The sequence below is a fragment of the Myxocyprinus asiaticus genome, chromosome 40, assembly GCF_019703515.2.
Source record: "Myxocyprinus asiaticus isolate MX2 ecotype Aquarium Trade chromosome 40, UBuf_Myxa_2, whole genome shotgun sequence".
Lineage (NCBI taxonomy): Eukaryota > Metazoa > Chordata > Actinopteri > Cypriniformes > Catostomidae > Myxocyprinus > Myxocyprinus asiaticus.
The window spans coordinates 40,043,907-40,061,300 of record NC_059383.1 but is presented as its reverse complement, the minus strand read 5'-3'; the positions used below and the strand labels follow the sequence as shown (position 1 = coordinate 40,061,300).

The window sequence follows — 17,394 nt, the reverse complement described above, 5'->3', positions numbered from 1 at the left end:
GTTTGTAACGACTCTTCGAGTGACGTCCCCTTCCCGAAGTGCCGCAAAAATGTCGTTTGGAAAACGCCCCATATATACAGCTCTGGAAAAAATTAAGAGACCACTCCAAATTATCAGTTTCTCTGGATTTACCATTTATAGGAATGTGTTTGAGTAAAATGAACATGTTTGTTTTATTCTATAAACTACTGACAACATTTCTCCCAATTTCCAAATAAAAATATTGTCATTTAGAGCATTTATCTGCAGAAAATGACAACTGGTCAAAATAACACAAAAGATGCCGTGTTTTCAGACCTCGAATAATGCAAAGAAAACAAGTTCATATTCATTTATAAACAACACAATACTAATGTTTTAACTTAAGAGTTCAGAAATGAATATTTGCTGGAATAATCCTGATTTTCAATCAGAGCTTTCATGCGTCTTGGCATGCTCTCTACCAGTCTTTCACACGCCGTTTTGCGGCCCTCTTCAGCCCGTCATGACCCCTTCAGCTTATCACTTCGCCCATTTCTCGGCCGGCCCACCGAGAAAAGTTGCGGTTCTCCCTATGGACAGTCCGCCCCGTGTAGAGATACTGATTTAAGAAGCATTTGGAGTGGTCTCTTAATTTTTTCCAGAGCTGTATATATATATATATGCATGTATATATATGAGATTTTCCAAAGTTTGAGTCCACTTGTGAAAATGTTCCTATTTTGCTTTTAATCGTTTATTTCTTATATTATTACAAATTATATTATCAGCATAATAGTTTGAGTGAAAACCTGATGATTATGATAATATGATCCTGCATGTGAATTTTCACAAAGCATTTTAAATGCTTTAATGAAAGAAATCCTGTCCTTTTGTAGGCTACAAAATGAGTTAAAGTTAATGTCACAAATTTGCTTATTTGATTACTGATCACATAAATTTGTGCAATCTTTAATATTTCTTATATCATACTACAGTTTCAAAATCACACAGAGGGGTAATTACTATCAACAGCGAGAGTGGAGCAGGCTATTTTATTTGTACGAAATTTTTCGCACATTTTCATGACATTTCCGTACATTCTCCCCCCTCCCATTCACATTATAATATATATAATATACACTGATCAGCCACAACATTGACCACTGACAGGTGAAGTGAATGACACTTATTATCGTTACAATAGCACCTGTCAAGGGGTGGGATATATTAGGCAGCAAGTGAACAGTCAGTTCTTGAATTTCATGTGTTGGAAGCAGGAATAACGGGCAGGCGTAAGGATCTGAGCGACTTTGAGAAGGGCCAAATGGTGATGGCTAGACAACTGGGTCAGGGCATCTCCACAACGGCAGGTCTTGTGGGGTGTTCTTGGTGTGCAGTAGTTAGTACCTACCAAAAGTGGTCTAAGGAAGGACAACCGGTGAACCGGCGACAGGGTCATGGGCGCCCAAGGCTCATTGATGCGTGTGGGGAGCGAAGGCTAGCCCGTCTGGTCCGATCCCACAGAAAAGCTACTGTAGCACAAATTGCTGAAAAACATAATGGGGCTGCGTAGCCGCAGACCGGTCAGAGTGCCCATGCTGATCCCTGTCCACCGCCGAAAGCGCCTACAGTGTGCGTCAGAATTGGACCATGGTGCAATGGAAGAAGGTGGCCTGGTCTGATGTGGACAGCCGGGTGTGTGTGCATCTTTTATCTGGGGATGAGATGGCAGCAGGGTGCACCGTGGGAAGAAAGCAGGCCGGTGGAGGCAGTGTGATGCTCTGAGCAATGTTCTGCTGGGAAACTTTGGGTCCTGGCATTCATGTGGTGTTACTTTGACACGTACCACCTACCTAAAGATTGTTGCAGACCACATACACCTCTTCATGGCAATGGTATTCCCTGATGGCAGTGGCCTCTTTCAGCAGGATAATGCAGCCTGCCACACTGCAAACATTGTTCAGGAATGGTTTGAGGAACATGACAAAGAGATCAAGGTGTTGACTTGGCCTTCAAATTCCCCAGATCTCAATCCGATTGAGCATTTGTGGGATGTGCTGGAATGACAAGTCCGATCCATGGAGGCCCCACCTCGCAACTTACAGGACTTAAAGGATCTGCTGCTAACATCTTGGTGCCAGATACCACAGGACACCTTCAGAGGTCTTGTGGAGTCCATGCATCGATGGGTCAGAGCTGTTTTGGTGGCACGAGGGGGGAAATATTTTAATATCTAATATATATATATATATATATACACATACTATATGGACAAAAGTATTGGGACACCTACTGGAGCTTTTATGACATCCCATTCTTAATCTATAGGCATTAATATCGAGTTGGTCCCCCCTTTGCAGCTATAACATCTTCCACTCTTCTGGGAAAGCTTTCTACAAGATTTTGGAGTGTGTCTGTTGGAATTTTTGCCCATTCTTCCAGAAGAGCATTTGTGAGGTCAGACACTGATGTTGGACGAGAGGGCCTGGCTCGCAATCTCCATTCTAGTTCATCCCAAAGGCGTTCGATAGGGTTGAAGTCAGGGCTCTGTGCGGGCCAGTCAAGTTCTTCCACACCAAACTCATCCAACCATGCCTTTATGGACCTTGTTTTGTGCACTGGGGCACAGTCATGCTGGAACAGAAAAGGACTTTCCACAAAGTTGGAAGCATAGAATTTTCTGAAATGTTAATGCCTCAGCTTACCAAGACATTTTGGAAAATTCTATGCTTCCAACTCAGTGCACAAAGCAAAGTCCGCGCATCTTATCACGTGACTTAGAGTGTGTTACCGCGGAGACACAGCGCGTGTGGAGGCTTCACGACATCCACGCACAACTCACCACGCACCCCACCGAGAGCGAACCACATAGCGACCACGAGGAGGTTACTCCATGTGACTCTATCCTCCCTAGCAACCGGGCCAATTTGGTTGCTTAGGAAACCCGGCTGGAGTCACTCAGCATGCCCTGGATTCAAACTCGTGACTCCAGGTGTGGTAGTCAGCGTCTTGACTTGCTGAGCTACCCAGGCCCCCACGATTTTTTAAAAGTTAATAAAGGTTTAATTATTGATTTATTTTTTACACAAATGCATCGATTCAGTTCAGAAGACATTAATTGATCGACTGGAATCATGTGGATTACTTTTGTGCTGCCTAAATATGACTTTTGGACCGTCAAACAGCCAGGAGACTGATGGCACCTGTTTCCTTGCATTGTATGAACAGAAAGAGCTGAAATTTGCTTATAAAAATCTTCACTTTGGTTATGCTGAAAAAGGAAAGTCATACACATCTGGGATGGCTTAAAGGTAGGTAACTCATGAGAGGATTTTCATTTCTGGGTGAACAAACCCTTTAAGGTATATTTGCATGACAATATGTATGTATCAAAACTATTTGTATGACAGTATTTGTCAGCCAAATTTCATAATCGTGACATCACTACTTGACAGATTTCGTGAGAATCTCTTGTATATGAATGGACACATCCATCAACATTTTTAGAGATAGAAATTCTATTCAGTGGGTGCAGATAGTCCATATCCAATGGCCCAGAAAAAACAGCAATAATAGCATATGGGTTTTGATTTCAAGCATTTCGTTCTACAGATATAACCAACGGCCCGACTGTATTAACACCCAATTTCAGCAGAGTGACCACAATGAAGCACTTCAGATTATACGGTGAGAGGTGCGCAAAGTTGTGAGAATCTGAGGGTCGCTTGGAAAAGGAGTCCACAATGAGAAACTGACACCGTTACATCATTCATCGCACACCCGCACAGTTTTGTTTTAACAGATACTTTGGATGACTTTCTGAAATTACTAGTTTTTGTTGCAGCCAACAAAAGACCTCATGGGAACGTTTTGGAGCCGACTACACCAATAACCGCCTGCCAATATTCCACTGGCACCATGATTCTTCATCGATTAGCCGCTGAGATAAACCCATTAAGACCGTCAGCAGCTCACAGGATGTGTGGAGGCATTTAGTTTATCTGAGAACACAATTCCAACACCGCCAGTGCACAACCAACTGCAGACTAAACATCTATGAAAGCCAGACACGCTGTTATCGTCCTTTACACAGAACAAATGGTACAGACGCTCACAAAGAGAAAAGAGAAAAGTGGAATTCTTTAAGTTGAGTTCACACGATTCTATGAGCAGATGAAAGGACGAGTGTTTCAACTATTCTATCAACAGTCTCGCGCTGACAAAACACGTCGTTATGGAAAGTGTCTGTCAGAAGTGCGAGGCAGAAACAGCTATAGGAGTGAATTTAACAAAACCTGTTACAAAAGGAATATTCCGGAGTTAAGCTCAATCAGACCGTCTTGGTTCTAGAAGTATTTTTGCCAATCATTTTCTTCATAGGGATTTCATCAAATCCTTCATAAAAGAGTTGTGTGCCATGAACCAAACCAAACAGCTCTGAGGTGAATCACAATGTTACAAACTTTGATTTGCAGCAAAGTAGTATTTGAAAATCAGACATAAAGCAAAGACTGTGTACTTACAGGTGCACTCAGTAACTTTTTGTTGGTGTCATCTTGGACTTACAGTGGCACCTAGTGGTGTGGATGCAGTATCATTCAAAACATCAATAGTTTTTAGTTACAGATGTCATTGCAGAAATTCACTATTCACAATCAGCCATGATTAATTTAATCCAAGAGCGAAATTGTCCAATAACAAGACGGTTACTGAGATTAAGTGAGTAGTATACAGATGGTCATGTGATATTAAAATGGCAGCCCCCATGAGGGCGCCCCTGCCCCATGTAGTATAAAACGGCTTTTATAAGGTTACTGATATGACTAGAGTCCTCATCTCATGTGAGTGCTCATGATTAAATACAAATGTTTCAAAATCACAATTCATGTCTTTAGAAGTAACCCTTTTTTAATGGGGGAAAATGACTGAGTGCACCTTTAAAGTTTTTAAAGGAATATTCTGAGATCAATACAAAGTTAAGCTCAATCAACAGCATTTATGGCATAATATTGATTACCACAAAAATCCTCCGTTTCTTTAAAACGACTCAATTGCGTCATTCACAGTGCATCATGGGAGTGGGCGGTCACTGCAGAGCTCTTTTGGCGCACTTTGTTTTTACTTCCGGAACCAGACTGTTGCGGTCTATTCTATCAGTAACCAGTTCAACCATTAAAAACTCTAGTAAAACCACTAGTAAAAACTACAGCATGTAGCTATTAAACATCCATTAGCTGCTCTGTCTTGTATTGTGTGCGAGTATTGACAGTAAACACCATTGTTTATGGTAAATATTAGGGATGGAACCGATCCAATACCTGGATCGATATCGGCTCCAATACTGAAATGTTTTTCGACGGATCGGGTATCGGCTCTGAAGAGCCCGATCCAAATCCGATACTGTGCGTTAGTCATGTTCGTTACTGTCAAGCTCCAAAAATGACATAAAAGAACCATAAAAACACTATTAAAGTAGTTCATATGACTCGTGCATTTTAGCATGTTAGTGAATGACGCTGCTCTGTTGACACACACACACACACACACACACACACACACACACACACACACACAGAGTGTAAGGTTTTTCTCAACAGGCTATACATTTATATTGAAATAATGTGTAGTAGAAGGTTTATGTTTATTTATATATTAGAGTACCCCCAATTAGTTCCACACAATAAAGATATTCTAAAATGATTATGCAAAAACAACAACACTGGTATCTGATCAGTATCGGTCGATACTGAGATTTTAGATATCGGAAGAGAAAAAAAGTGGTATCGGTGCATCCCTAGTAAATATCTCCATCGCTCCAGTGTTCTCATTCTGTCGGTCTCTAAAAGTTGATTTCAGACACAGATGAACCAGAGACCCAAACAGCAGTGTGAAACAAAGCCTTGGATTCTGCAGTAAATCTGCACCGCAGTGACATCAGCCAATGGAAACTCTAAGATCTTATGTCAGTAAACACACGTGACACTGGTGATCCAATCCGACCACACAGATGCACAGAACCAGACACAACAGATACGACATGGATACACAGACCATCAAATATTCAAACGAATGCAACACACAAGCGAAAATGAGTTTCTCAGGGACAGAAACACAGTACATTCAGTATGTTGCACCATCTTAGGGGCGTTCAAACAGGACACGTTCTTGTGTTAAAAAAAAATGACTAAACGGAGTACAACAGAGTCAAAGCTGAACCACTTTGAAGTGGACACAGCATCTTAAAAAAGTCCAAATGCGTCCATCTGAAGAACACACATTAAACAATTTAAAAATAATTCAAGATTGAATGCAAGATCGTGTCCTGTGTGAACACCCCCTTTAGACTTATCATAAATCCATGTTTTCCACAGTTTTTGTTTAGTGGAAGCTTGAGGAAAAACATATTTTCAACAAAATGAACTGTATGAATGTGACTGACAGGCGTCCAGACACGAGTGTGAATTAGATCAATACAAAGTGTGTCTTTTCGCAGCGTGCAAAGAGACAATAATAGAAGAAGGTGTCTGTTTGGAACTGCCTTTGCATCGGAAGAACGCCTCATCATTAAGTGCATCTGTGCACTTAATCTCTTGCTATAGAACACAGAGGTGGTTCAGGGCATACTGTCAATTCTGAGGTCTTAAAACATGCGATTAAATCACTGACAACCCCAGCAGGGCCCCTAAATAGACTAAAGGAGCCATAACAAACCACAGAGATAAGATCACACTCACAGACTCATGTTTATGTGTGTAGAAAGAGTAGCAGACTAATGTATTACTCACCGACACAGCGATCATAGAGTCGTCTGGCTTCCATTCGGCCTGCTGATAGAAGCCAAACTGTGCGGTGGCTTTCCCCGACTCAATATAACTGACGATCAGCACGCTGGGCTACAGACAGACAGACAAGAGACAGAATTAGATATCGAGTCTAGTGAAAGTTTTTAGAGGAACTTCTAACCACAACTCACCAATAGAAATGAACACCAAAATATAATGAGCTCACACCATGTTGTTTGGGTGAATGTCACAAATCAAGAACATATGGGGGGTCTGGGTATCTCAGTGAGTATTGACGCTGACTGTCACCCCTGGAGTCGCGAGTTTGAATCCAGGGCGTGCTGAGTGACTCCAGCCAGGTCTCCTAAGCAACCAAATTGGCCCGGTTGCTAGGGAGGGTAGAGTCACATGGGGTAACCTCCTCGTGGTCATGATTAGTGGTTCTCGCTCTCAATGGGGCGTGTGGTGAGTTGTGTGTGGATCGTGGAGAGTAGCATGAGCCTCCACATGCTGTGAGTCTCCACGGTGTCATGCACAACGAGTCACGTGATAAGATGTGTGGATTGACGGTCTCAGAAGCGGAGGCAACTGAGACTTATCCTCCGCCACCCGGATTGAGGTGAGTAACTGCGTCACCACGAGGACCTACTAAGTAGTGGGAATTGGGCATTCCAAATTGGGGAGAAATGGGGATAAAATGACAAACAAAAAAAATCATAATAAATTATTACATCACTAAATAAATCAATAAATGTCCATTGTATTTCATATTAACACTAATTTGCATCCATTTTCATTATCTTTGGGTTTATTTGTCATTTAGGCACGAGCTTTGCGTCTTGTCATTTTCAGGGTTCTGGTCATCAACACATCGCTCAACAATGAGGAACGAAAAGATAATGCTAAATTACAAATGAAATTTTTTCATTTAATGATCAATTTAATGATGTTATAGCTTTTTAACGAATGCATTATGCATTTAATTATTTATTTAAATGTTTATTTAATTTTGGAGTATTTTGGCACTCCATATATTCTTCGGACCATTAAGATTTTTAGCTGCATTGTGGCATTATTTTAATTCCCACAAATTCATTTGAAATTCATGCATTACTGTAATGCAAAAACTCATTCTTAAGACTGTAAAGGAAAAAAAAAAATATATAAAAATGTTTCAAGTATTTAAATATAGTATTTGCCACACTGCCTTTAATTTATGCTGATTTAGGTAAAATAAATAATAATTAAAAAGAAACAATAATTATTTGTAGAATTTTTAACAGAAGGAATACTGTTTTGTTTTCTCCCCTTTTCTCCCCAATTTGTAATGGCCAATTCCCAATGTGCTCTAAGTCCTCGTGGTGGTGTAGTGACTCGCATCAATCCGGGTGGCGGAGGACGAATCTCAGTTGCCTCCACGTCTGAGACCGTCAATCCGCGCATCTTATCATGTGGCCTGTTGAGCGCGTTACCGCGAAGATGTAGCACGTGTGGAGGCTTCACAGTATTATGCGCAGCATTCACGCACAACTCACCACAGGCCCCACCAAGAGTGAACCACATTATAGTGACAGCGAGGAGGTTACCCCATGTGACTCTACCCTCCCTAGCAACCGGGCCAATTTGGTTGCTTAGGAGACCTGGCTGGAGTCACTCAGCACATCCTGGATTCAAACTCGCGACTCCAGGGGTGGTAGTCAGCGTCAATACTCACTGAGATACCCAGACCCTCACAGATGTGAACATTTAATGTATTCCACTCTTTAGCAGATTTAGCAGTTTTTTACTGTGTTTACATTCAGAATTTTGCTATTTTTTATAATAAACACACAAAGAATTTATTCATATTTTTTAGTACATTTTCAGATGCAGCCAATAAGACACTGATCCTCACTCATTCATGAATTGAATGAGTAAATGGGGCGTATTCATTCAGTGGGTTAAACCATCGGTAAGCTCCTTCACAGCCCACACTACAATGCTATTGGCTCGCGCTTTAGTCAATCTTTACAGTTTAAAAAAGCCGCCAAAGCCCTTCAAACAAGTGCGGCATTGCAGCAGCAGCTGTTTAAAACACTTACATGCTGATTGCAAAGTCACAGAATTTTAGGAGGGCTGAGATGGATTTTAGGGGGGCTGAAGCCCTCCTAAAAAAGGGTCTAGTAATGCCAATGCTGTATAAATCAGCCTTGGCTGTGTTTCCCAAAAGTATTGCAAGCTTAGGTTGATCAGAGACCATTGGCGCCAATGGTTTCTTCAATCTACTTAGGTTTATGATGCTTTTGGGAAACGCAGCCCTGATCTCATGAAAATTATTTAGCAAAAATGTAGGTATAGCAATGTGATTCTACGAGACCTGATTGGTATAAATAGAAATCGGAAGTCAGTAAAATGGGTTGCGAATGTGGTTTCAAGCTGACTTTAAAACAATATGTCTTTTCACTTTATTTTCAAGATAAATAGTACTGCATGATATTTTCCCAGAGCAGCAGGGATTCACATCATGGAGAAAGAAAGAATAAAATGTACAGATGAGAACAGAGTTTCACCACTGATAGAAACAGACGAAAATAGAAGCAAAGTGCTGGTTTCATTCAGCCAAAATGGAGCTGTAAACCTCAACACACACAAATCAGATGCATGTGTGTAAAACTCTCTCTGTCATGAGAAACTGACACACACTTGATTCAGTTCACACTAACATCACAGATCCAGACTATACGTTTGCCACACGTGCGTGTGCATGTGCGTGTAACAGGTAATTTCTTATGAAAGCCTGTGTTTGTGATGGGGTCATTAAAGGTCCGACAGGCTTCAAATTCCACACACCCTTCACAGAGTTCACAACATGAAAACTAAATGACCTGTGGCTCCGTTCACACAGTCAGTGTTTACGTTTGACAACCGTTTTAGGCAACCTCTTCTGTTCTTTGTACAGCAAACAGTATTTAGCATGGTCTGTATGGACAAGCCCCCTTTCTATTCTCATAATAACCTGTAACCATGGCAACCAAGATATTTATTAGGGATTGGACGATATATCGAATTTTGATATTTCGCGAACCAAAACAAATGACGAACCATTTCGAGGCAAAACTCTAACATTTGCGTGCCAAACCTGTAGAATTCTATAGGGTTTATAGGCTATGTCATCAGGGCTTTAAATCTGAATTATACACTAAAAACGGTCCAAATGCTGCTTTCAGAAAATACACAGAAAATACAACCCCAATTCCGAAAAAGTTGGGACAGTATGAAAATTGCTAATAAAAACAAAAAGGAGTGATTTGATTTGTAAATTATATTCACCCCTTGCTATATTGAAAGCACTACAACTACACATTATATGATGTTTTTCCTTGTGAATTTCATTGTTTTTTAAAAATGTACAATAATTTCAAATCAGATGATTGCAACACGCTCCAAATAAGTTGGGACAGTCGAGTGTTTTCCACTGTGAAACATCACCATTTCTTCTAATAACACTTATTAAGCATTTGGGCACTGAAGACACAAGTTTAAGTTTAGAAAGTGGAATTATTCCCCATTCATCCATTATGCAGGTCTTTAGCTGCACAATTGTACGGGGTCTTCGTTGCCGTATGGTGTGCTTCATAATGCACCACATATTCTCAATTGGAGATGGTCAGGACTGTGGGTACGCCAATCTAGCACCCGCACTCTCTGCACAGCCATGCACTTGTAATCCGGGCAGTATGTGGTTTGAAGTTGTCCTGCTGGAAAATACAGGGACTTCCCTGGAATAGACGGTGCTGGATGGCAGTATATGCTGCTCCAAAATGTGTACATATCTGTCTGCATTCATGGTGTTCTCATAGATGTGCGAGCTACCCATGCCATGGGCACTGACACACCCCTGTCCCATACAGACACTGGCTTTTGGACCTGACGCTAATAACAGCTTGGATGGTCCTTTTCCTCTTTGGCCCGATAGCTCAAAGGCTTTAGTTTTTGAAAAACATTTGAAATGTGGACTCTTTAGACCAAAAATAAACACAGTTCCACTGTTCTACTTTCCATCTAAGATGAGACCGAGCCCAGAGAAGTCGGCATCACTTCTGGACAGTGTTGATGTACGGCTTCTCCTTTACATAGTAAAGTCTTAACTTGCATCTGTGGATGCAGCGGCGAGTGGTGTTGACTAACAAAGGTTTAATAAAGTTATCCCAAGCCCATGTTCATGATATCCATTACAGATGAATGATGTTTTTAAAGTGATGTTTGAGGGATCAGAGATCAGGCGCATTCAAAAATGGTTTTCGTCTTGCCCTTTACGCACTGAGATTTGACCATATTCCTTGAATCTTTTAACTATATTGTGCACTGTAGAGGGTGAAATGCCCAAAATCCTTCCAATTTGTCTTTGGGGAACATTGTTCTCAAAGTGCAGGATTATTTGCTGAAGTCTCAAATGATCCTTGCTCTTGAAAAGCTAGGCTGTTTTTGGAGGCTCCTTATATACTATGACACGATTGCCTCACCTGTTTAACATCTCCTGTTTCACATCGCCTTTTTATTTCAACTCGTCAAATTGTTATTAGTCTTAAATTGCCCGTCTCAACTCTTTGAGCGTGTTGCAATCATCTGATTTAAAATCACTGTACATTTTCAAAAAACAATGAAATTCACAAGGTAAAACATCATATAATGTGTAGTTGTAGTGCTTTCAATATAGCAAAGGGTGAATATAATTTACAAATCACTCATCTTTGTTTTTATTAACATTTTTCATACTGTCCCAACTTTTTCAGAATTGGGGTTGTACAACACATCTGAAAAACACAAGTAAAAGCTTTTAAGAGATATTATCTGTCAATAGTTTGTAACAGTTAAACGCTGAGATTTCACAAAGCTATAAGAACACTCTATGACAGATTTCACGCGAGGTTAAATTACAGGAGGTTTCCAGGTGTGTATTCTGTATAAAAGACCCTGTTAGACGAAACTTCACTCTCATTGTGTGTGACTGCAGACGTGTCAATAACAGACGCTTTGATATGCATGACATCAACACTACTGATGCTAACTTTAAAGTGTGTGTGTGTAACACATCTGGAAATAAAGAGTTTTACAGCCTGGGAGAGTTTCAGCAAAGCTACACACATTCTACACATTTCTTTTCCCAGACTGTTGACCCTGCAGTACGGGACAAAGAGGCATTACGCGACAGGAAGTGTGTGTGGGGGGGGGGGTATTTCCCGAGGGACCGGAAGTATCAAAAGGATCACCTGGAAGTATTTTCCCAGACTGTATGATTACATATAAATGAGATGCAAACATATCCATGATAACATGAATCCAGCTGTGTGCGTGTGTGTGTTTAGAGAACAAGATACAATGTCTACTCTCTTAAATGCTTTTCACATGGACGTTTAGAGTGTCTATACAGATTGTACCATGGTAACAAGCCTCTACGGTCAATCGCCATTGGCTAGTAAATTTTAGTTTTTACTCGCCAGACTTTTGACGACATGTAAGTGTTACAACGCAACTGGAAAAGATATTAAGCAAACTGAGTCATGTATATGACTTCACGCAATATAGCATGCAACACTGCACATTTTATTTTATATTTTACCTTATTTTAATCACATTTTAGCTTTTTAAAAATGTACAGATTTCACATTTTATCAATTTATATGATGCCATGAAATCGCATTTTTAATAATGATACAAGCTGCTGTCACTGTTTGAAATGTCATACACATTTTTAACAAAATATTCACATGGCTGAAGCCGAATAATGAATATTAGGGCTGTCACGATTGTGAAATTTGGCTGTTGATTAATCTTCAAACAAATAACTGCGTTTATGACGATTAATTGCCTGTTTTAGGTCTTTCACGAATATGACGATTAATTGTCATACAAACAAAGTCCTTCATAAAAATTTAGCCTGGGTTATAAAATAAAAAAAGGGTATATGATTTCCATTTCAGGCTTCAAAAACGTATGAATGACAGTCAAATATAAAATACAAAAATGTACATTTTAAAATAATTTTAATGATCAAAATATTTCTAAATAACTAAAATATATCTCTCTTATTTGTCAGATTTAGTCTTGGTCCATTTGACTTTTTCACACTGTTTTTTTTTTTCTTCATTCTATTTTAGTTTGTTTTGTAACCCAGCTAACCTGTATAGCTATTATATTATATTATATTATGTTATATTACGCAATAGTACATTTACTTTCACACATTGTTTTAACTTTCAAAAATAAGACAAATATATCCATTACAAGCTCTAAAACTGAGGAATCATTAATATCTATGATTTGTTTACTGTGTTTGGTGTAATACAAATCACTAATTATTAAGCAAATGCGTGAAGACGCGTGCCGTTACATCTGTTATTAGTGGTATTGTGACGAATATTAATCTGATTTAAATTGGGATCCTCACAGAATAGAGCTGAGATGAGTGACTGATGAGATATTGAGAGCGTGCATGTTTGATTGACACCGCGAGTGAGCGTATTGAAGGGAGCTCAGTCTCTATCGCTCAACACAACGTCTGGTTGTCACGACTCGCGTTACATCACGTGTACTCAGATTTGCATGTGCGTGTTTATTTGTTGTTTAATTCATTTTTATATCCGTTTGCAGCCTCTTTATCCTCTTCCTGCTCAGAATAACTACTGTAACGACTCTAGAAAACGGGCAACTTAATATTCATACACGTAATTCTTACAAATTTTTTTTATTTTGTATTTTTTGGGGATTTTTTCCCCTTTTTCTCCCAATTTGGAATGCCCAATTCCCAATGTGCTTTTGTAAGTCCTCGTGGTCGCGCCTTGTGGTCACGTAGTGACTCGCCTCAGTCTGGGTGGCGGAGGATGAATCTCAGTTGCCTCCGCGTCCGAGACCACCAACCTGCGCATCTTTTGGCTTGTTGAGCGCGTTGCCATGGAGACATAGCGCATGTGGAGGCTTCACGCCATCCACCGCGGCATCCATGCTCAACTCACCATGCGCCCCACCGAGAACGAACCACATTATAGTGACCACGAGGAGGTTACCCCATGTGACTCCACCCTCCCTAGCAACCGGGCCAATTTGGTTGCTTAGGAGACCTGGCTGGAGTCACTCAGCACGCCCTGGGATTCGAACGAGCGAACTAGTGAACTCCAGGGGTGGTAGCCAGCGTCTTTTACCACTGAGCTACCCAGGCCCCCTTATTCTTACACATTTTTAAAAACAAAACGGCATATTCATGTGAATTACATCATGTCTGAATGTTTACATTCGTGAATGCTTAGAACGGTCAACAACTCACCCTCCAAAGGCCACTCTGTCATGCTTCAAGGGCTGAGCAAGCGCTCATTCATTATCGAAGCAGTGTATGTGTGATTCCCCGCATGCTGCAAAAAAGATTGGCCCTGATTCTGAATATCGGCCGATTTCGATCGGTGCACCCCTACTTGTCGGTTGGTCGGCATAATACGACCGATCCTAAGGTACCGGAATTCTCGGAAACAATATGCAGACTTCCCGTGTGATCATGTTAATGCTTCTGTGTAGGGTTGTCGGTGAATGCAGTGAATATGCACTCTTTTCTGCCATCTACTACAACAAACACAGCGCACAATGCTCAATAAATGTGTTTAAAGTGTACGAGCGGCTTCACACATTCACTTTGAAGTGTACAGCACATGCAGACTGTATAATTAATCAAATCAAATTCACAGACCCTCGCCAGGGGGGGCTGACGATGTAATCGTATATTGCAATATTTTTTTTTAAGGCGATTTTCGATAAAATATTTTTTACATATCGCCCAGCCCTAGATTCAAACCTACAACCTTTAGGTTACCAGCCTAATCTATAACCACTAAGCAGTGTTCAAACATTTAAACAATCAATGATCTAATCTTATGGGTAGTTTTAAGTATCTTTCCCATGTTGCTCAAAGTTGACAGTTCATGAATCAACCATGATAGCACCATGTGACATGTGTGTTTACATATTTTTTTACGTTGTTTGCTCATATGCAATTAGACGTATGCCAATAAGTATGTGTCAGATGGCAATCAGACTTTCAGCAGATGTCTTTGAGATGTTTATAAATCTGATCTTTTTAAGATGTTTAGCAGATGTTAATTAGAATGTGATGCTTTCCAGATGAAAATATCTAAAACACATCTTGGAGATATATATATGATCTCTGGGATCGAATCTACAACCTGTAAGTTACCGATACAGACCTTTAACTACTAAGCCACAGTACCAGCACAATAGTATACACTCAAGACTTACCTGAACCACTGAAATACAAAACATGTCAAGCTTTAAACCCTTAAACACTGATTTAGGGTCAGTTTCATACCCTGCTGAACCAGATGCTGATCTGGGTCTCGGACAGCACGGCCAGGTAGAAGCGTTGCACGCTGGGCTCGATCAGGAAGGGCCGTTCGCCGCTCCGGAGGGGGCAGAGGAGCCTCCGCGGCCAGCCGCTCAGAAAATACATCGCGATCCGGTTCCGACCCAAAATCACTGCGACACCGGAACGGACAGACTCCCTCCACCGGCCTCCATGCAACACAATCACACTACAGGATTTAGTCCGGGTTCATATCCGCGGGATTCGGATGACGTGAGCCCAAATTCCGCTTTATTTGTGAAATAACTTCAAACACCGTGTTACTGACACACCGAAACTGAACCGGGTCTCAGCTCGACGTCATGGGCTTTTGCGGATCTCAGTGGGTGGCAAGATCGCTGGAAATTTAGGATCCGAAATCCTCCCGTGAATCCTCCACCGTCGCCATCTTTAGTCACTATTTATCCCGGAGCCACCTGGAGCTCCGCAAACACCGAGAGCAAAAACGACATTTATTCCGCAGTCGTGACCGAGACTGGCAGCAGGGGCGCGAAATGGCCCAATAATATACATTGATTTTGTTTAAAATGTTCGGTTTTCACCTTGAACAAGTAGAAATGTGAGATAATGTTGTCAGCAAATATATTTAAAAATATGTATTTTCAATTATATATATATATATATATATAGAGAGAGAGAGAGAGAGAGAGAGAGAGAGAGAGAGAGAGAGAGAGAGAGAGAGAGATCAACTTTATTGTTAAAACGCTAATTTAACCCTGTGCGACCTTCATTTTTTTTCGATCATTTTGGCTGTGTTAAGGACCTTCAGGACAAAAATGTCCCCATTGAAACCCATTAAAACTGCAATATTTGATCCCAGTGCCATTAAAGCATAAAATCATGAATTCTATGATATTATGCTTTCATTCTGGAGCCCTGGCTTCAAAATGTACATTTGTAATATTTTCCACCAGATGGCGCCATTTTTCTCATGTTTAGCCTATGGAGCAAATACATGCTTTTCCCCTATTCTCTGTTTGCTGTATTATAGAGCACTGCAGGACAATTGAATAAATGATGCAGATAATATTGTGTGTGTGTTGTTATGGATGTCAGAGTGTGTATTGAGAAATGTGTGTGTGTAAAAAACAACAGTGGTATTATGTAAACAAACTGGCATTTAAAGGGTTAAAATCCTGAAAATGAATATTTGGTAGTCATGATCAGGACTGATATTGGTTAAAAAATCTAAGTCAGTGAAAGTGGAAAATAATATGAATATATAAAAACTGTATGGTAGTTTTTTGACGCGGACATTTTTGTCCTCTAAGGTCCTGAGTGAGTTTTTTATTTATTTTATCTGACATTGCACAAAAAATAATAATGCATCAAAATCAATGTTGTTGCTAATCATTGACATATATAGACATGAAACTGTTCTTTTAAGTCTTTCAAATAAATCATATACAACCAAATAAATTATTCATGAACTGGCCAAAGAATTTAAGGGGGCAGCGTTAAATTAGAAAACAGTAGACGATAAAATTCGATTTTAAATTCACAATTGTATGATATAGAATTGTTCTAGAGTCTTTACAGTATTTAATGCAATTATATCAGTAGTAACTGTAATTAAATTACTGAGTAATCCCTTTACTTTTTTCAATGAAAAAGTCATTTAATTACTGTAATTAATTACTTAGTAATGCATTAAACCCAACACTGTTAACTAGATATACATTTTTATTTAGAACACTTTAAATATTCAAGGTACACTGCAAAATACGGACTTCTAATGGTGGCACGAAATCAAAAGACACGAATCTGACCAATAGCTGATCAGTATCGCGGTTGAAATTGTGCATGCCATAGAGATAGATAAGTAGATGCCGCTGGTTTGGATACGTCAACCGGCCCATCTTGGAACGATCAACAAGGAGGAGAAGCCTCAGACCGCTGCATAAACTGCTTTTGTGTGGCAACAGTTCACCATGTAATAAAATGACAGACTAGTATGTTTGCCATGATAAATTCATTTGAAGAGGATTTTATTTGCAGTTTGCTACGGAAAAAAAACCCGTTTTAGAAGTTAAGTCAGTAATCTTTACATCATCTAAAACATTGCCCAATGTTAATGGACAATCAGATCATCTGAAAGTTGGCTGGAAAAGACTCCAGACTGTTACAAACCGTACTTTCATGTGTTTACGAGTGACTCTTGACCTTCCAATATAGGAACAGCCGCTAATGAGGTATCTACATATATATATCTATGGTTTCTCTGCTCGGAGTCCTCTTGCGGCGCTC

The 17,394-nt window shown here is 40.2% G+C and overlaps 1 protein-coding gene across 1 annotated transcript in view; it reads right to left on the bottom strand.

The window, feature by feature from the left end:
• The window catches only part of LOC127430812 (guanine nucleotide exchange factor subunit RIC1-like), a 54,934-nt gene extending 39,393 nt beyond the window's left edge, over window positions 1-15,541 (bottom strand). Inside the window, exons 1-2 of the mRNA XM_051680902.1 lie at window positions 15,094-15,541; window positions 6,747-6,854 (exon numbers count right to left, since the gene is read on the bottom strand). Of these exons, the coding sequence (XP_051536862.1) occupies window positions 6,747-6,854; window positions 15,094-15,234 (249 nt within the window). The 5' untranslated portion in view covers window positions 15,235-15,541. The remainder of the gene's footprint in view (window positions 1-6,746; window positions 6,855-15,093) is intronic.
• Between the last annotated feature and the right edge of the window lie 1,853 nt (window positions 15,542-17,394).